Source organism: Streptopelia decaocto (assembly GCF_964273445.1).
Source record: "Streptopelia decaocto genome assembly, chromosome: 1".
Lineage (NCBI taxonomy): Eukaryota > Metazoa > Chordata > Aves > Columbiformes > Columbidae > Streptopelia > Streptopelia decaocto.
In genome coordinates, this window is record NC_138663.1 from 180,063,650 (window position 1) to 180,085,273 (window position 21,624).

Genomic DNA, 21,624 nt, shown 5'->3' on the forward strand with positions numbered 1-21,624 from the left:
AAATGCTAACAAAGCCCTTTCACTTCCCTTGTCCCCATACTTTTCTAAAAATCACAGCAGCATAGTCTAAGAGGCAGAGCAGGTACAAACTGCCTGCCTGTTCTTAAAGTGGGCAATAGAGTTTGCCTGTTTCCCACTGCCTAACTCAGAATATCAGATAAAAATAGCTAAACCGCTTTTTCACTTACCACCATATTACTGCTGTGCCAACATACCTATTAAAAAGATACACAACAGGCAGGCAGCTCCATAATCACTGCTGCTTTTCATGCCAATCAGTATTATCCCATTGTTTCCATGTGGTCCCTTACCTGCCTGGTTTATCTAAGTGAAAGAAAACAGACTATGTGCAATTTGGGCTGGGATTGACTTGTTAGAGTTCATGCAGTGTTTAACAAACTGGAGCTCTCTATCTCTAAGCCTTTCCTGAACACAAATAACAAATAATTACTAAATTATGAAGGCATTGTGGTCAGGAGGAGGAGATTATTTATAAAGGAAAATCAGCTAGGGTCAAGAGAACCACTTTTTAAGGAAAAAAAAAAAAGCTGAATAAGAAAAGTGGACATACAAGAAAGGCAGGTAAAGTTGTTCTTGTTACACTAACAAACCTATTAAATTTCTGAAGCCACAGTAACAGAATATCTTTAATATTTGGGCAGAACACAATCTAAATGCATGCTGCAGAGTATTAGAGCATATTTTGTGTATTAAGTTTAATTATCTTTCACCTACTCCAGTGACCAGCTGCTTCGCATTACAGAGACATTACTCAGAGCTGGTGATGTCACGCACATCGTTTGTCACCACTGGCACATGGGAAGGTGCAGTAAATCCACTATTTATCTGAATGAAGTTAACATTAGCAAAGTATTATGTTACAAGCTCACTCGCATGTCCAGGTGTTGGGCCTGCAGAAGCCCAACTTTCTTCTTCAATGTGGACCATCAAAAGACATTTTTCTGCACTGATTACCTGTGCCAATATTTCTTAGACCGATTCCTGCAGCCAAGTGGATGGGCATCTTTGCGCAGTTTATGAGACCCAATTGTCATGCAATAAGCAAAGGGCATTTGAAGGACAGGTGGCAGAAAGGAAAGAAAACCATGCATATGCCCTTAATCCCAAGCTTCTCTTGCTTGCTCTCCAGGGTCCAAGCTCTAAACATCAACCTAGCCTATACAGGCAAATGTAGAGCCTGACTAGGGAAGAACAAAAGATTTTATAGCCCTTGATTTGGAATGGCTGCCTGGGGATTCATTCATATTCAAGTCTTCCCCTCCCAAAGAAGTCTTGCATGGTGACTCTCCCAGGCAATGCCATCTGTACCATCCCGATCACTGTACTCTCCTGAGAGGAAGGATCGAGTTAACAGTCCTCTTGGGACTGCTGTGCCCATCTCCTGCAGACCACCTGCATGACCTGCTAACAGATTTGGCTTTAGGGCTTCAGGTAACATTGCCTTCACCTTGCACCTAGACACTACGACTGTGCTCAGCAGGCCACCTTCAAACAGTCTGCCATTAACAAGCCTTTATTTCCATGTAGATAGCTAATTTGTTATTCATACCTTGTCTTCAGTTAGTTAAAATGGTCAATTTGCTCTTTCTGTTGGTTTCTATTCAAAATAACTCAATTTTGCCCTGAGAGAACTGCACATCACACAGGGGTTACGTTGGATTCCCCATGTTGGCCAAGGAACCTGGGGTGCCTGGATGGGAGCAAAGTTTGAAAGAAAAGTGCTGCAAATAAACTGTGTTCCAGCAGAAATGAACAGTCAGTAGCAAATGGTTCCCAATAGCCTCTTGGCTTACTTCATGCAGTGGGATGCTCATAATTACTCATGGGCTTTCTTGTCTAGAATAAATAAACACATGGAAAATAGTGGGAATGGAGGCTTTCCAAAGTGAAGATAAAAGATGGGAAAAACTTTTGCAGAAATAAAATGTTTCCTTATGTTACTTTACTGTAACTTCAAATAAAAACATGTCAAACAGATTTTTTTTTTTAGTATAATTACCAACAGCCAAGAATATAAATAAATAAATAAATAAAGCCAAAACATCCTAACAGTATGGCTGGCATCATAAATTCATTCTGGTATTTTGAGACAGTTAAGAAGACTTATGCCAAATAGTAATCAGTCTGTTTTCCTAAACTGTTAACTGTCCTGGACAAGATTACAACAACAGAAGGACAGACATCCTATTCCAGAACAAACCCTCACCCCACATACAGCAGAAGTTTTGAACTTAGTAATTCCCTTTCTCTGACCCTGCTCAGCTCTGAGTCTTGTTTATCTGGGCCATTCAGCCCCTCATCACGTGTTAAAAAGCACTATTTATCTTTAAGTGATGAGCAGATTTTAATCATTATCTTCATCCTTGGCCTCAATTAAGGTCTAATATAGAGAAGGCACTTGAATGACCTGAGAGGCACACTTAACCCTGTCAAAGGCACTTAAGTGTTTCTGCCACATTTCCTTTGGCCATCGGATCTTTCCTTTTTCTGTTGTAACCTGACTTTGTTCCTAGCACTTTAATGTCCCCTGGTGTGGAGTCTCCTTGAGTAACACTCACATGATAGAAAGTGTGATTAACTCTGCAGGTGCTTTTCAGGTCAATGAAAAAAACCTACTTGTAACACTAATATATAATACTTCTTTAGAGATGTTCCCAGTGGCTCTACATATTGAGATTCCCACAGTACCTATTCTCTTTCACTTTTGCTGCTCTCCATTGTTTCATCTGGGTACAAGCTTGACTAATCCTTTTGAGTATATTTCACAGCTCTTTAATTATTTTGATTGGTTATTCAGATAATTTAAATCTTGACTAAAATGTGATGTTTCTGTAGTGAAGACTATAAAAATAAAGCAGGAAGGAACAAGAATAAAATTAGGAAAATTATATTATTTTCTTCAGAGCATGCCTTACTACGTTTCTCCTGCTCCATAGGCTGGATTGTTATTGAAACACAATGTAGGTTGGGAAGCCATAATAGCTGAAAAGATGCCTTCTGAAGACGCCTTGTAACCTCAAGGGGTTTGCAAAACCTATGGAAAACTCAGCAGACTTTGTTAAGACTTTCAGTATCTTCTTTTACTGGGAGATATCAAGTCAATGCAACATTCAGAGCAAGGCTAATCATGATGTATGCTATCATGCCACTGGGATGATTCATCTTCCAGCAGCTACTTGCAGTCTGCAGCTTACAGGGGCAGGGGAACAAGAATGTGTGGAGCACCTTCCCCAGCTGCCTGTGCACTTCAAAACTCACGTCTGGAGTGTACTAAACTTAGTCACAGTCACTGATCCTCAAGCATTTTTTCCCAAATAGAAAGGTTACTATCTTCAGGTCACAGTACAAATGGCTCTGTTTAAAACTTTGTGGATAGACCCCACAATCAATTGGAGTTCAGCATTAATTACAGAAAAGGAAGCTGTGTTTTGTTAGGCGTGTCTTGGATGATTCGAGTTATGTGCTCATTAGCACGTTGGTTCAGTGGCTAAGCAATGAAGTGTAGAGAAAGGAAGCTTTAATAAGTAACAGGATAGCACGGGTAAAATGAAATGAGACTGCCAGATGGCAATCAGTGGCTCCAAGGCTCCAGTAATGGAGAGGCCACAGAAGAAGAAGTATACACATGAGACTTGGCAGAGTCATCTGGCCAGATGACTTCTTAAAGTCTTCAGCACTGCTTAATGTACAGTCTTGCTTTGGGGAACTGCTGAATATAATTAAATATACCTTGATTTCCTACTTTATTGGATTTTTCTTCATTAACATTACAAAAATAGTACACAATCAGAACAATGAGGGATATGTTTACAATTTAGTCAGCATATTACAATGTGCAGTCAACAATAATTCACTGAACATGCCTCATCTATTTTATGGTGGAGAGACAGTGAAGCTTAAAGGACTTTTCCATAGCCAAGGTAGACTGGTGAAGGAATTATTAAGTCTCAGCCCACTCTTGATTTTTCTCAAATAATCCCTAGGTCTTCTCTGCATAGGAACTGGGGAGCTCTTGAGACACTAGAGTGAGCAGAAGAAGGAAAAGTCATCATACTAGTCCTTCCCCTGGTGTGCCCATCATATGGAAAAATGCTTAAGACGAATCAGAATGTGAATATAGTGCTTGCCTTTCATTACAGTCTCCACTCTGAAGAAACAGAGACTGAAAATTATGTCTTCAAAAACTTGAAGGTCTTGAGCTAATACAATTCTAAGAGGGATATTTGGCAGTCTGTAGATCAATATTTCCCAGATTTTTCTGTTATCAAAATGTAAACCTGGGGTTGCTGTTTCAGGATTGCAACAACTTATTGTCACAGGTGCTGCTTCCAGAAGAGAATTTTTGCTGAGCTATGACTTGATTTAGAAATATAACCTCCAGTTTGGGGAACCCTGTTTTATGTATTAATGATTAAGAGGAGAGCCCATCAGAGGGAAAAGCACTTCAGTGCTGAGTTGCCTTGTGTGTCTCTCCCTGTGAAGTATCTGATACTCAACACTGTCAAAAGCACAATCCTGAATGAGGTGACCTGATTGGAACTGACAGCTCCTATGTTCCACTAAAATCAGGTCAAAAGACAAGTGTGTGGGGAAAGCAAAGACAAATGGAAAACCAAGAAGGCTGATGTGTCTAATATTTCACAACCTCCAGTGTCTAAAAAATACATGCCTGAGGCCACAAAAATCATGTATGTTTTTTCTATACCTTTGTTAAGCAAGATGTTAGGCTTCAAAGCTTCCTAGACTCTGATTTCAGAATTTTGTACAAGTGAACAAAGACTAACTTCAGCAAAAACAGGACTGGAGGCCACTGAAAATTTTAATATCTCAAGGCTGAGGCATGTTGGCTGGACTCACACAGAAAAGCTTGCCTTAACAATTATCCTGTGAATAGGTAGAAGGGATCAGTTTTTAGGCATACTCTTGACTTCTAGGCAGATCTATAGCTTTCATCTTGGATGTCTGCCCTTGTGGTTTGTTATTTTTATCTTTAAGAGTACAAATATGTGGCACAGGGCATGAGCTTAACTAAGTCTAAAAGAATTACCACTTATGTACCACTCTTCTTGTTCATTTGTACCGAGGAACTTTTTGACATATAACATTTTTGACTAACAAATGTTCAGGTCATCTAAGCAATTCTGGAGGAAAGCATCTCAAAATTGCTTCATGCTTTTCAGAGCAGTGGTTCATTAGTGAAATGAGAACCAAACTGAACTAGAGGAGTAAATAATTTTCCTGGCTGGATGCCTTCCTTTAGAAAACAGGTGACCTGATGCCATTTGCTGAAACAAATGAAAGTATAAGTACACTGAATTCAGCAATGCCAAAATTGCCTTTAAAAAGTACCAATGCAAAAGCAAAATAAAACATTCTCAGGTGGTCTGAGGCTACTAAGTTTTTCTACCAGTCCTAAAATGTAACAAAATAGCAGACTTCAATGTACTTGAAAGATGTGCTTGAATCTTTCAAGTACATTGAAGTCTGAGTGTACAAAGAGGATTCAGATCTCAAAATGGTGGAGCACAAACTATCCTTTCCCTCTCACCTGACCATTTTTCTCAAAGTCTCCAAGCACAGAAAACAGCAATTTTAACTTGGACAATTCAAAAGCAGTTTAGCAGATTTTGTCCAGTCTGTCTGGGCTCAGACGAACCATGAGAAATTTCATCCCAAAAAGGCAATTTTTTGGAAAAAAAAAAATATAGCCTGTTGAAAACAAAGATTTAGAATGAAAGTGCTTTTTGGCCATAACTATTCCACATTAATCTTTAACATTTTAGCTAATGCATTATTTAACTACAGTTTATTGTATTAATTATGTATACATACTGTATAAATGCATATATTAGTGTACATGTAACACAGTAGGCAAATATTATGGAAAAAGTAGCTTTCCAAATAGCAATAAGTATAAGCAAAATACATGTAGAAACAGAAGAGATGTTATAGAACTATTAACAAGAATCTATCTTTGCAAAAGAAAGGCTCTGACGTTTGCCCAGATCAAAAATCCAATTTTACAGCACTGGGAGATAAGGAATTAAATAGAGTGCAGATATCATCTAAACTGGTATTAAAAGGTTAGCAGTGCTTAAAATTGATTAGTTACCAAGACCAGACAGCAGGGAGAAGGGTATTGGCCAGATGTTGCAGAAGTGTCAGTTGCCATTTTAAGAAACTCTTGGGCTAGGCAAGAGCTTCACAGATTGCAAAATGGGGAGCATAACCCTTACAAGGCAGGCATCCCAACATGTTACATAGCAGCAAAGTTAACAACAGTTGGGGGAAAAAAATCATCAAAAAGCTTCAAAAAGATCATAAGGTCTCCATACTTAAAGGAACAAAATCATCCTGCATTTTAGGAATTAGGAACCAGTTAGTTTGGGGAAGGAAAGGCCATGAATAAAAAAGTCATTTGGAAATGAAAAGATAGAGAACTAAGAGATATGTCAGGATACAGATGAGTAACACACACCAGATTTCAGACTATGGCAGGTTATATAAATCTATCCAGGAAAGATCACAGTCTCCCCAAGATTAATCTAAACTATTATACTTACTGCTTTCCAAGATGTCATCAAGGCAGGAAAAAAAAAAAAATCCGATAATTTTTTAAAGAGAGACAAGAAGTTGACACTGGGACACAGGTATGTCATTTTCATCTCTGAGAAAAGTCACAGATGACAGTACCAAAAGCAATATGTGACTGCTCACAAAGATGAGTTCATTACTAGGATTAATAGCAAAAAAATGAAAAAAAGTCAGAAAAGGCTAAGGACTAGTTAGATATTGGGTCAACATGGGAATGCAAACTCACTCTGAATGCAGACACAATAAATATATTATAGCAACTAAATCTGTAAGTCTTTTAATGGTAAATTGTGGTTTCACCATTATGGATTTGCCATGAAGAAAATGTGTCAAAAACTTATGAATCATAAGGAAATATAATGAATTGTCAAAGCATCTATTTACCTTGAAAATACAAGAGTCTCCAACAAAGGAAAGCAAAAGGAAAGAAAAGTTCTTCTGCACCCGTAGAGAAATCAGGCAGCACTTCAGTAATTAATATTTATTACTTATGGCACCTTTCATAGATTGAAAATGCTGAACAAATACCAACTGACCTGTACAACACTCCTACAATACGTGATACACATAATTATGGAAATTACAGTAGGGAGCTGGCAATGAAATAAAGTCCTGGAGATCCTCCCTTGTGGGAAGAAGCATTGCACATGAGATGTGGCTGCCATGTAGGGACTGCACAGCACACCTGAGGACACAATTTACACCAAAGCTGGAGAGGCAGAGGAAGATGGGAAGACAAGAAAGTGGACAAACCTCCATAGGATATGCAACTGAGATGCTTCTAAATGCAAGCAGCAGAAGCTGAATTTGAAATGTGGCTATTTTCAGACTTGGAGGTAATTACATTCAAGTTGACCACAGCATTTGTAGGCAAAAGCCTCACCAGAAAATGAAAAAGCAGTTTCCTGGCCAACATGTACAATTATAAAATGTCCTAAGTTGGAAGGGACCCACAATGATCACCATTCCCGTGTGTCCTGTCACTGGATACCAGGGAGAAGAGGTCAACACCTCCTGCCCCATTTCCTGAGGAGGAGAAGCGGAGAGGAGGTGCTGATCTCTTCTCCTGGGTATCCAGTGGTAGGTCTCATGAAAATGGTTCAAAGTTGCACCAGAGGAGGTTTAGACTGGACAGTAGGAAACATTTCTTTACCAAGAGGGTGGTCAAATCCTGGAACAGGCTTCCTAGATAGGTGGTTGATGCCCCAAGCCTGTCAGTGTTTGAGGCATTTGGACAAGGCCCTGAACAACATGCTTTAACTTTTGGTCAGCCCTGAATTGCTCAGGCAGTTGGACTAGATGACCAATGTAGGTCTCTTCCAACTGAAATATGATATACTATCCTATTCAATTTAAACTATGCAGATCTCTTTCTTAGGCCTCTCTCCCTGTGCGGGAATCAATGGCTCCTCCTCATGTAGTATCATCAGCAAACTTCATGTGGACTCAACTCATTATCAATGACCCAGGTCATTGATAAAAAACATCGAAGAGAACTGGCTCCCCAGAAGCAGATGGTTTTGCTTGTTTCTTTTAACCAGGAGCATGGGGTTAAAGCCAGAGAGAGAGAATCAGTTCACAGTCTCTACCAGCTAACCTCTCTGCTTGAGACCAATTCATTATAAATCAGCTTTCTTGCAGCTTAGTTTGCCCACCTGTAAAACTAGTAATTCACAGTCAGATCATCAGCTGTGAACTGGCATAGGTCCACTCAGTTCCCAGTTTCAGAAGGGGACATATTTGGCCAAAATTAAGCATCAGGCATCCTGGGTGAGACAGGCAGGGCGATTCACATCATGACCTGGCTCACCACATCCATGTCTATGAGGATGGGTGCAGACATGACAGGATGCTGCTCTGATCCAGATGTTGCACAGCACTTCTTAAGCTGAAGTGTCAATGCAGCTTCCAGAGGTGACCTGTCACATGTCTGGCATGAGGAGGTGTGGTCTAGACAATAGAGTAGTGAGGTGGGTTGCAAACTGGCTTAGGGAGAGAAGCCAGAGAGTGGTAGTCAATGGTGCGGAGTCTAGTTGGAGGCCAGTATCTAGTGGAGTGCCCCAAGGGTCAGTGCTGGGGCCAATATTATTCAATATATTCATTAACGACTTGGACGAGGGAATTGAGTGTACTATCAGCAAGTTTGCTGATGACACCAAGCTAGGAGGAGTGGCTGACACGCCGGAGGGCTGTGCTGCCATCCAGCGGGACCTGGACAGGCTGGAGAGCTGGGCAGGGAATAACCTGATGAAATTTAACAAGGACAAGTGTAGAGTCCTGCATCTGGGCAGGAACAACCCCAGGTTCCAGTATAGGTTGGGAGATTACATATTAGAGAGCAGTGTAGGGGAAAGGGACCTGGGGGTCCTGGTGGACAACAGGATGACCATGAGCCAGCACTGTGCCCTTGTGGCCAGGAAGGCCAATGGCATCCTGGGGTGGATTAGAAGGGGGGTGGTTAGTAGATCGAGAGAGGTCCTCCTTCCCCTCTACTCTGCCCTGGTGAGACCACATCTGGAATATTGTGTCCAGTTCTGGGCCCCTCAGTTCAAGAAGGACAGGGAACTGCTGGAGAGGGTCCAGCGTAGGGCAACGAAGATGATTAAGGGAGTGGAGCACCTCCCTTATGAAGAAAGGCTGAGGGAGCTGGGTCTCTTTAGTTTGGAGAAGAGGAGACTAAGGGGGGACCTTATTAATGTTTATAAATATATAAAGGGTGAGTGCCATGAGGATGGAGCCAGACTCTTCTCAGTGGCAAACAATGATAAGACAAGGGGTAATGGGATCAAGCTGGAACACAAGAGGTTCCACTTAAATTTGAGAAGAAACTTCTTCTCAGTGAGGGTGACAGAGCACTGGAACAGGCTGCCCAGGGAGGTTGTGGAGTCTCCTTCTCTGGAGACGTTCAAAACCCGCCTGGACATGTTCCTGTGCGACCTCACCTAGGTGTTCCTGCTCCAGCAGGGGGATTGGACTAGATGATCTTTTGAGGTCCCTTCCAACCCCAAACATACTGTGATACTGTGATACTGTGATGTGGCTTGTGTCTATAGGGCACACACTTATACAGAAATAATTTTTCTCTGCCTCACAGGAGCAATTAAGTTTTATTAATCCCAAGTAATTAGGCCTCTTGTATTGACAATGAAGTTTGATATGTCCAGGCTTGTCCATGAAACACTGCTGGTTTCAAAATATTATTTTTCTTATTATTAAAATAACAGATCCCCTACAAAGCTCTCCCCAGTTGTGTTTGGGAAGTGAAATAAGAAAATCTAACAAGAACAACCTCTTGACATTCAATTTAAGTAGTTAGGCAGAAAGTAAATAAGCATACACCTGATAGGAAAGCTTCACTTCACTAATATCAACTCAGTATATGAACTGAATGGGCTTCATGATTTTCTGCCCAATTAACATGACCTCAAAATCTTTCTCTGGTCAAGAGTTCCCAGCCCAGGGTATTTCTTGGCAGAACCTCAAGACATCCTGCCTGAACAGAGAAACAGAAGCAAGTGTTTCTCTTACGTGATCTGCTTCATAGTCTTGACCCAGCATTAGTTGTTTGATTTCCCTGAAGAGTCTTGGCTTTTCCACAAGGTTAAAATAGAATATGGATTATATACCTCCTACAAGAAGAGACTACACAGTACGCAATATTAATCACAGGTAATGTTTTCAGAATATAAAAATATAATATCCTTAACAACAATTCCATATATTTTTAAAACAATCCAAAGAGCACATGGACGGTACAAGAGATATCTTTAAAAAAGAAAAATCTTACCTGTCACAAGCTGTTGTCCAGCTAGTCCTACTGGAACCATCCCTAGGTTATTCATAGCTGTAGCCCAAGCCGTTGGATCAGTGACTGACATGTTAAGTTGTGTGGTATCTATAGCTATACTTCCCAAACCATCAGCTGCTGCAAGAAAGAAAACACACTGTAAGTAGAAAAGTCAATGTGCCACAATTTTTAACCAACACCTTCAGTCAAAATGAGATATCACAACCACTGCTTATTTTGGGTTTGCTTTGTTTCTTAATTGTGATTCACCTTTAGACCATTAATGATAGTGCTTGATATTCTATAGCAAAACATAAAGACACTGGAAACATTTAAAAGATATAAAATGAAACAAGAGTGGTTCAGGCTGGTTATATGGAAAACTTTTTCACCATGAAGACAATCGAGCAGTGGAACAGGCTGTGCAGTCGTCATCCTTAGCAGCTTTCAAGCCTCAACTTGGTAAAGCCCTGAGCAACTGGCCTGATCCTAAGGCTGGCCTTGCTTTGAGCAGGAGGATGAATTGGAGACCTCCTGAGGCCCCTCCCAACCTGAATGAATCGTACTGTAATATTCCAATATAATTTAATTATATATATTCTCTGGCAAATTGTCAGAAAGCTGTAAGAACCAAACACCCTCCAATAAAAGACTTGTTTTCCATGTGATTACCTTTTTTTTTGGTAAAAGGTTTTAGAATGCATCAGCCCCTAACTAAAGAGAAGTCAAACCAAACTGTTTCACTATGGGAAATATAAAGTTTTATTCTAAAAACAGAAGACAATTATCATTAATACAGTCAAAATAAGCTGAGCCCAGATATGGATTTTCCTGGGCTGGGAAAGGAAGAACGGGTCACACAGCTAAAGGATGGTACCTTTCTGATATCAAACCCCGAAACACAAGGTGTGGTCACACATTTGAGCTACCCCTCTCCCTGGTCACAGGTGAAATCAGCTCTTTCCACCTGCTTTCTTACAGTCTTTGCATACCTAAGATACTTACCGGCAGCCATTGCTTTCCAAAATTCCTTTTGTTCCTGTTCGACTTCTTCAGCTAGGAATAATTAACTACTGTATTAGCAACATCTTGAGATGGGCTGTCACCAAACGCAGGGCCCACACACAGCTCATTAGGCTCTGGAAGAGAAAAGACAAAATCAGCTATCAAGTGCCACAGCCAGAGCACAGTTGCAAAACAACAGACCACTTTGGGAATCCTCTCGAAGCTCCTGCCTGTTCCTGCTGGATCGCCAGCCCCAGCCTCCTCACACGTGTTTAGCGGCCGCTACAGAGGCATTCCAGCCAACGCTCATCCTCACCCGCTGAACAAACACTGCCACGTATGAACCTGTCAGACTGCTGAAAAGCCCTTCACAAATTAGGTCTTATCAGTAGCTACACAGCCTCCTTGGCATGAAGGCATCAGCTGAAAGAACATATTAAAGGATGAATATGATTTTTTTTTTAACTGTTAACAATTAACTGATGTTGAAAGTTTCAAGGAAATAGCCTCCTCTTCTGAGATAAAAAGGGACAAAAAAATACTCTGCAATGACTTACAAAATGCAGCCTGCAGAGACGTGGAAAAGTAACAAAATCTAACAAAGCGAAGGATGACGCCTGCTCCTTAACTAATGCTGTATCTTTGGCTCACCAAGGTTAGTTAGCTCGAAACATCTGCTTCTGGCTAAACCACATTGCTTTCATCAGGTATCTGTCAGACCATGAATTTTGCATAAGGGTGACTTCCTGCTGTTGTTATTGCTGTTGTTATTGCTGTTATTATTGCTGTTTGTGAAGCTCACCATGTTAGCACATCGCTGATCAGAAGGGAGGCTGAATGAGTGAATGGTTAAGAGGTGCAACCAAAAGCTGTGAGGTCTCAGTACTCACAGCAGAGGGAAAAGAATGCTGGGGTGAAGATGGTAACAGATATATGCCCATGTTGATCTTTGTCCATTAGTTACATGTGACTATAGGCAAAGGCGGGCTGTGTTATTTTTTTTGGCAGGCCAGCACCCTAAGGGGTCTGACCTACAGTCTTTGGTACTGGTAGCCGACAACTGATCAAGTTCTTCCAGGTGTTCCTGAGAGTCATCAATGATGTCAGGTGCGTTTAGTGACTTGTTCAGCCCTAAGATATTTGTGCTGTCTTTAAAAATAAGTACTTGAAAGACCTTGATTGAGAGTTTCCAACATGCAAACCCTAAGAATTAATCTTTAGAAAAGACACAATTAGCTTAGTACCTCCCACACTTTTCTTTTTTCGCGTGATGTGCATAAAAGTACAAGCTAGAAACTTTTATATCATAGTTCCTTGATGGTGTAAAGATCCCCTCATAGGAGCATGACTACATCAATAGTTGCAAAACTGAAGAAAGAGTCGGGATCAGACAATGCTGTACAGTTTGCACGTGCTGTATTTTTCATATAACGAGTATACTAGGCTAAAAAGCATTTTGTTCAAATCTACAGAGGGTCTATTTAAAAGTCAATATTTATCAGCTCTTAATATTTGAATTTGCAATTCCAATTCTTATTTGATCTCCAGTATTCATTATACATAACATTAAAAAAAAAGATAAAATTAGCTTTTAAATAACATTTATAAAACACCAAACAAACATTGAACAAAATCTTCTGCAGGGAATGTAGCTAACATAAGGCAAACCACCCAAGATTTATGTCAATGTTTTAAAAATGGGGTGTTTCCTGTTCAGCTCCTTAAACTTGTACTTAGCTCTTTCCACTCAGGTGATAACTTCGGATGACAAACATCTATTTCAAGGTTAGAGCTGGCTGAAATACTTCTTGTCAATAAGCTATTTCTCACATAGTACACTCCCCCTAGCTCTTTATGAATCACTCCCAAATCAATCCTGATTTACAAATATATGCTGAATAGCCCAGATGAGTTTGCTTCACTTTTTTCCCTGACCAGGAGCCTTGTTGCCTTGATCTGGAATATTGTGTCCAGTTCTGGGCCCCTCAGTTCCAGAAGGACAGGGAACTGCTGGAGAGGGTCCAGCGTAGGGCAGTGAAGATGATTAAGGGAGTGGAGCATCTCCCTTATGAAGAAAGGCTGAGGGAGCTGGGTCTCTTTAGTTTGGAGAAGAGGAGACTGAGAGGTGACCTTATTAATGTTTATAAATATATAAAGGGTGAGTGCCATGAGGATGGAGCCAGGCTCTTCTCAGTGGCAAACAATGACAGGACAAGGGGTAATGGGATCAAGCTGGAACACAAGAGGTTCCACTTAAATTTGAGAAAAAACTTCTTCTCAGTAAGGGTGCCAGAGCACTGGAACAGGCTGCCCAGGAGGGTTGTGGAGTCTCCTTCTCTGGAGACATTCAAAACCCACCTGGACATGTTCCTGTGCGACCTCACCTAGGCGTTCCTGCTCCAGCAGGGGGATTGGACTAGATGATCTTTTGAGGTCCCTTCCAATCCCAAACATACTGTGATACTGTGATACTGTGATGTAGGAAGGCCTGCCTGAAAACCAATAGCGATGAAAAATGCCTCTCATACCTCACTGCATGCTAGATGCTTGTCCCCACAATGCACCACCCAGACTAATGGGGAGGAAGGAGGTGTTGCCCCATGGTTTTGGAAGATGACCTGCAAAGGTACGAATTACTGGGATAAGGGGCAGAAAATGGGTTCTGGACTCCCTCTGGCACCTCTTTTCCCCCCATTTTAGTCCTTGTGAAGTGTGCTCTGGGTGACACAACAAGGTCTGCTGCCAAACTCTACACTCTCTTCCCCCAAACTCACATTGCAGCAGTACCAGCACTGCCAGAAACGGGAACTGGTCCATGCAGAATCAGACACTGGGATAGACAAATGCACCTCAGCCAGCTGGGAATTAATAGGCAATATTTTTAGTGTTTGCTTTCTATCAGGTTGTCCACGTATTTCAAATTTTGGTGAATTTTCATGAGTTAGCCACAAGTATTTGTTAAAGTCCTTGCAGAAGAGGAAAACCTTATAACAACACTGTGAATATGAAATAAAGCAGAATCAGTGGGTTAGTTGGTGAAACTCCTGTTGACTAGGCCACCAGCTCTGTCCAGTGTGCCACAAAAGCCTTTACTTGAAACATAATCTCATAGCTCAGGCTGGTTCTGGGCGGTTTTGCTTTGTCTCTGTCCATCAAGTCTACTGTTTTATCAGCAGGACCTGGGTACAGTGCAGGCTGAACCAGAGGAAAAACCACAAAAGAGCACGTGAGGAGCCTGAAGTGGAACTAGTCCTATCTAACCAAGAACTGCTGCAGGCTATTTTGTCAGTGGAAGAGAGCTGAATAACAAGCATAAATGCACCTATGAACACTGAATAATTGGCAACAAGCTGTAGGCAGAACTAATGCTACATCCTGAAGGACACAGCGTGTAGAAACTAGCTTTCTTAAAAAAAAAAATACTAATTACGAACATCCCTTGTACCGACAGCTCGATGGTTATATTAACACAGAGCAACATAATATGACTAAAATAATCTTAAAGGCATTTTACACCTGATTTAGACTCAACCATTAGCTTTCATTTAAAAACTTTCAAAAATTCAGATGAAAAAAGGTTTCATTAATGCATAAAATAAAATCGGCTTTGGGCAAATTTCAACATTTCTTTGTATAGCTCAGACACTGTACTATTACATCCTTCATGACACTGGAAACAAAACAAGTTAGAGAAACAAATAAACCTACTCACTAGTCATACAAAAATCAAAATACTGTGGATGATGCAAAATACACCTACTAGCAAAGATCCTTGCTTTCTTAGAAATAAAAGGAATCACTGTGATACTGGTTAAACAGGCAAGGAAGTGTAAGCTTATGCAGAGATCCTGTGTATCCTGAGCAGACATTAATCAACATCATTTCACTGACATCACACCTTTAGAAAGCATTCGTGGTTTATAACTCATTAGCATCTCTCGGCGCTAATGACCTGAAGATATATGTAAAAGAAATCTGTGTTTATAAACACTTGTGCATAGGAGTAGCTTCACTCCAGGGGAGTAACTTCAGAAGCAAAAGAAGCCATAATCCCGATTTACAGGAGAAAATGCGTAAAGTCTTCTTGGTGCTGTTGTTGCTTGAGGTTTGGGAGGGGTAGGGATGTTAATACAAACTTCCTTATTTGAGAGCTTCTGATTAACAAATTTTTGATGCCAAACATTTTGTAAAGCGTCTCCACGTCTTTGTGTGATCTCTCTTTTTGCAGACACACAACGTAAGTACAGTCCTTGTATGGGGAATTGTGGGAGACATTTAGACTTTCCTCAGACAGCTTGTCAGGAAGATAAAGCACCCTCAAGTCCATACCAATGAGCACTTCTCAGTCATAGCAGTCATAGCAGATTGTACTTAGTACGCATCTTTTATACCAAGCAATTAAATGCAGTTACCCAAATGAATACGGAAGTCGGTTATATATTGTGCATCAATTATCACAGGCAATGAATGCCATGAGACAAAGAAATTAACACAACGTAAAACTAATTCAATAACATAGCAGATTGCTAAGTTAAAATCCTACCCTTTAGATATCCACAACACCACAGACAATGAATTACGACACGAAGCAAAGATGATTAAATGCACCATGGTAACGAGGTTCTGGGGAGTGCCCGGGCCAGTGGCCGGCCCTGGGATGCAAGGAGGAGGTTCTCTGCCTGGTTCTGACACTGACCTGCTATGTGATCTTCAGTCATTTCACCTCTTTGTCTAATTTAATGACCACTAAATCCTTCAAGGAAAAGACTGATGCCATCACCCTTTTGAAACCTGGGACAATGAGTCACAAAAGGCATTAAATGTTATTGGTGCCAGTTCTTGATACAGCGCAGATGGGCAGGAGCGATGTGATATCTTGTAAACTGTTACATCTAGGTGAGTTTTCCAGTTCTTACAAGAAAGCATGTGCAAAGCATTTGTTACTGTTCACTGTGATTCATAGGACAGTGGTCATTAGGTTGGTCACAGTCTACCTGACCTGCCAAATACAGGTCATTTACCAGACTAGCTCCAGCTGTCTTCTAAAATATATCAAGTTTTTTGTACTGGAGCATCTTCCAAGTGTTTTTATTTCTCCAGCTGAAGACAGGAGTCTCAGTAAAGAAGGAAGAAAAAGAAAGAAAAGATAGACAAGGATTTGCTGTCAGTCACTATCCATTTCTTCTTGACCATCTTAAGATAGAAGAAGAAAGTTGGGAGTAGCAACAATGAACATAATAATTTTGTACCGTAGCCAGCCTAACTGGTCTGCATGAAAAAAAGAGAACATCTACAATGAGACTGTGAAGATGGCTTTTATTAAAAGTATTGCATGTGCAGCATTTCAAGAAGAGGCATTAGCTCATATTTTTGCATGGTTAGTGGTATAGTAAGACCTAGAAAATCTCACTTAAATTCTGTAATTCAAAATGAATTGAAGGAAAACACACACTTCTTGGAAAATTTGAAAAAAAAACCAAAACAAAACCAAAAACAAACACCAAAGGTCAAAAAAAAACCCCAAACAAACAAAAAAACATCAACCAACCAAAGAACCAACTAATTCAATTAAAAAACATATGAGGTACTAAAGCACTTTTGAAAAAGTGTCTACTTTTCTGGGATAGGACCCTAACTCAGGCATCTACGTACGCTTCATCCCCACACAACTCTGTTAAAGAGAAGCCAGTTGGTTTCAAGGGTCTCCAGAAAGTCACCCTGTCTACCTGGTTTGCTCTGTTACTTCTCCCTCTTACAGGTGGCCTTTCAAACCAAAGGTTGATTCTTCAGGAACTGGCACTTTCCTTAAGAAAACACCTTCATTAGATACAAGCCAGAGAGGATAAGCAGGGTCCAACCCTTGGAGTTTAAATGAGAGCTCTGGTTACGTGTTTGTTTATATAATTCTTTAGATTTTTTGTCTTCTGAATGATTTATAACACTGTTTCTCATTCTAGATTATGCCATTAAAAAACTAGATCATTATCTTATAAACTCATAAAACATATGCTGCAGCATTAAGAGATTTTACTTCTTACTATGTACACTGAATATGTAGGTTTTTACATAGTTACAAAGGATCCTTTCCACCAATTTTCACTGAAAAACGGTTAAGGACTAAATCACAGCCATACTGATAGGACTAAGAAAACATAGAGAAAAATCACAATGTATTTACAGTTTCCTTCTAAATTTAACAAAGTCAGTTTGTACAAAACACATTTTCTGGAAGAACTGCTCATTTGAGATGCTGCATTAGTTAAATCCTCTCTGTCCTAGCACTTCTTGAAGATAACACATAGTACACACAAAGGCTAGATTTCCCTTGGAAATCAGAACACGGGAAGATTTCAACAGTGAAAAGAAAAATAAAACAAAGGCCTTCAAGATGAACAGGTGTTCTTTTGAGATGCTCCTTGAAAGGTCACCCAGTAATATTTCATGCTAAATCCTAAACTTCACTGGCATCTCAGAGTAAATCCTTAACAGGTTACAAATGTACTTCTTCTTTTTGTGTATATTTTAGCAGCTACAGTCTGAATACGCTGAAATCTATGAATAACAGAATCTGGAGGCACATTAAGCAAAGCATTATAGAAGTTCAGCTTAGTGGTGGAAAAAGTATATGCAGTTCCAAAATCATCTGGAAGTGGAAAAAAAAAAAAAAAGGCAACTTTGCAGGCTAGCAATGCAGCACAGCTTTAGTAAAACCAGGTCTGATTATTCCTTGAACACAAAACGCTGTTGTCAATTGATGATTGTGTCTCCGTTTTTCACTCTGCCAAGACAGCTTGCAATTGTGAATCACTTGCTTCCCATTTAAGATGGCAGTGTCTTTAACTACCTAATTGAGACCAATACCTGTTTAAATTTCTGCATTTTAAGAATTTCTATTTAACAGCAAAAAAAAAAAAAAAAAAATCCAAAATCTTGTAACTGCTTACAGCAGTATTTTAATAGTAGGTCTTCTATCACAGTTTTCTACTAAAGGCCACTGACTGCTTTAAAAACATGACAACCCACACCACTGTTTTACAGACAACAGAGAAAGCACTCCAAGCAGGTCTTGAGCAAACACTCTTCAGCAACCTCACTGGAAGGCTGAATATTGAAATGTGAGGTGTTGGAATAACCCCTTGATGCCATAAAGTACCTAGATCAGTCACTATAAGTGGGCTATATATGCTATTTCTCATCTATCTAGGCTTGAGGGAACACCTGTATAAATGCACCACACATAGCAAATACCTTCTCCCACTCTACTGTACAATGTCCTTCCTTCATGTTTACTAGAGCTACTTCAAGCAGCTGCAATACAAAGTTGTCTGATTGGTTTTGTTTGTGAAAAACAGACAAAGGAAAAGGAGAAGAAAAGAAAAAGAAAAAGAAAAAGAAAAAGAAAAAGAAAAAGAAAAAGAAAAAGAAAAAGAAAAAGAAAAAGAAAAAGAAAAAGAAAAAGAAAAAGAAAAAGAAAAAGAAAAAGAAAAAGAAAAAGAAAAAGAAAAAGAAAAAGAAGATCAAAACAAGCTGGGACACACTTCCAGAAAGACCATTTTAGCTTCCTGGCTAACCTAAAGTGAAATCACTCCCATGCCACCTCCTGAAAAAATGAGCAGCTTGATGGGCAAGCCCTGTTAGTGGCAGAGCACCAGGAACACTATCATACAGTCCATCAGAGGTAGGGAGGAACTTGTTATTTAATTTCCAAATGAACAGTTTGCTCTCTTCTAGCCCCAGAAGACCAGGCGACAGTTCAGTTTCACATGGCAACATTATGTATGGAAAATCTATTTTAAGTAACTTTTTAGAAGTTTCTAAAATGCATTCATTATCATTTTTCTTCTCTTTCGAAGCCTGTATAATTGAACTGGAGTTAAAGCAGCCTGTCTTTTCAAGCAGAGATTCTTGGGGAAAAAATACCCTTGTCAATCAAACTATTTTCATATTTTTAAAATACACTTTTATCATTGGACCAAATTGTGATGAGAGGTGACATCTAAGTGTCCTTGGTTAAGTGCCCGGGTGATCTGCAGAGCACTTTTTTGCAGAGGACTGAAGTGATCTAAAGTCATATTGATCAAATTTTTATGCAAGACCATCAAGTATTTGCTCAGTGACAGCTGCAAAGTGAAACTCTGGAAGAGAGGTTTAGGCTTGTTTTGTTTGTTTCAATTCATGGTTTCTGGTGATAAATTCTGCTTAAGAGAAAAACTCACTATCTCTTCTATCAACTTACATCTGTCCTCACTCCGAAAGCTGCCATCCCCTCTCTGCACATCACACTCAGGATCTTTTTTCCAGATACAAGCTCTAAATTGATAGTTTGTTCACTGGTCTCATTTATCTTGTATTCCTTCCATTCCTCTCAGTATATCTCCTGTTCTTCTCCATTTACCTCACAATGCTCTTTCTCGCTTTTCTTTGTATTTTTTTTTGTTTCCATCCATTGACTCTACACTTTCTCTTTCAACAGAGGCACATTCCTTGCCTTAGTCTGCCACGGGCCATTCGCTCATCCAAATATCTCTTCACAGCCAAGATAGTATCATCTGTTATATTGTGTTGTTTTGTCAGGAGAGGGATTCATCTCACCTAACTTCAGCTAACCTAGGCATATATTCCTGAGCTTTTCTTCTGGCCTTGTCACAAATGGGGAGAACCAGATACCTGTTTCAGACATCTGCCTCCCTAGGCAACGAAACACACCTTGGAGGTACACAGCTCACTTCTCTGGCTAGAAGTCTACACTGCATTCTGGGTATGGATATCGGCTTTGTATGAGATGAGCTGGACTGAGCAAATAATGCCTTGGGAGTTCAACCACTGCTCAGCTACCTGCGCGCCATCTGAATCCCAACAAGATGCTCAGTCCCGAGGGACTCAGCTCCCACTCCTGTCTGCCTGATACCTCCAGCACAGCAAACTTCAGGAGAACAGAAATCATGAGTCAGTCTGTAATAACTCATGATCATGTCCCCAAATATAGATGAATATATAGATATTTATAGAGAGAGATGGTTTGCTTTACGATTTATTTTTCCTGCCCATCCCCAGTGAATATACCAACACATGACTATTAGTGTTTGACGACGGGAGCTGCCCACTCAAACACATTTCCTACAACTGTGATGCCCTACATCTGCTTGTTCTCTGGAGAGAGAATTAATTCATCCTGGACCTTTTCTTCCTACTTTTAAATGAATTCTATCTCCTTAGCCCCATTTCTTTACCAAACTGAACTCCCTTATTCCTTGCAGCTCCTATTTAAAGATCAGTGTGGACCACACACACCTCTCAGCTACCACAGTCCTGTATTTCTACCCATCAGCTTTGCACAGGCTGCTACTGGCTTTCTTCATCCTTCATGCCATGCTTGGATGCAGCACTTTATTTTGATTAGGAGGTGAGGACAGCTATGGGATTTTCCTTCTGTCCTTTCCCTTTTCCCAAGTTGTTCGTTGTGGGTAAATGAGGGAGACAAAGATTTCCCACCTCCCACAGGATGGAGCAGAGCTTCCAGGATCTTTGTGCTCCTTCATATCCATTGGCTTTCAGTAGAGGTTGAATTAAGTTGCTAAGCAGAGACGGGAATTTTGTCTATTTTCTGAGCAGTTGTGTATGAGATCACTAACAAGTAACTATAGGGCCGCAAACTCAGGAATATCACATACTGTGTGAGTGTGGTCTTCTTTACAGGACACTTGGACACCTCCTTTCTCTTCCACTGAGGGAGAAGCAATCACAGTATCACAGTATCACAGTATATTTGGGATTGGAAGGGACCTCAAAAGATCATCTAGTCCAATCCCCCTGCTGGAGCAGGAACGCCTAGGTGAGGTCGCACAGGAACATGTCCAGGCGGGTTTTGAATGTCTCCAGAGAAGGAGACTCCACAACCCCCCGGGCAGCCTGTTCCAGTGCTCTGGCACCCTTACTGAGAATAAGTTTTTTCTCAAATTTAAGTGGAACCTTTTGTGTTCTAGCTTGATCCCATTACCCCTTGTCCTCTCACTGTTTGCCACCGAGAAGAGCCTGGCTCCATCCTCGTGGCACTCACCCTCCCATATTTAACAAAGGTTAGATCAGGTGAATAGCACTTACTCTGCATCAGGCAACAAAAATTATCCAAGGCTTCTCCCTTGTATCTTGCTGTCAGGGAGTCAGGGCTGAGGAGGCTTGGGCTGTAGATCATGGTGAATATAGTGATTCTAAAAGCT

General features: G+C 40.5%; 1 protein-coding gene across 8 annotated transcripts in view; it reads right to left on the bottom strand.

Moving 5' to 3' along the window:
• The window catches only part of ENOX1 (ecto-NOX disulfide-thiol exchanger 1), a 361,050-nt gene that overhangs the window by 131,874 nt on the left and 207,552 nt on the right, over window positions 1-21,624 (bottom strand). For 7 of the 8 annotated variants that reach the window (XM_082057097.1, XM_082057090.1, XM_082057091.1 and 4 more), the window contains 2 exons: window positions 11,408-11,541; window positions 10,403-10,540 (listed from right to left, as the gene is read on the bottom strand). In XM_082057097.1, coding sequence (XP_081913223.1) covers window positions 10,403-10,540; window positions 11,408-11,417 — 148 coding nt within the window. In that variant the 5' untranslated portion in view covers window positions 11,418-11,541. Of the gene's footprint in view, window positions 1-10,402; window positions 10,541-11,407; window positions 11,542-21,624 lie in introns of those variants that run through there. The other variant, XM_082057096.1, reaches the window with a different exon arrangement.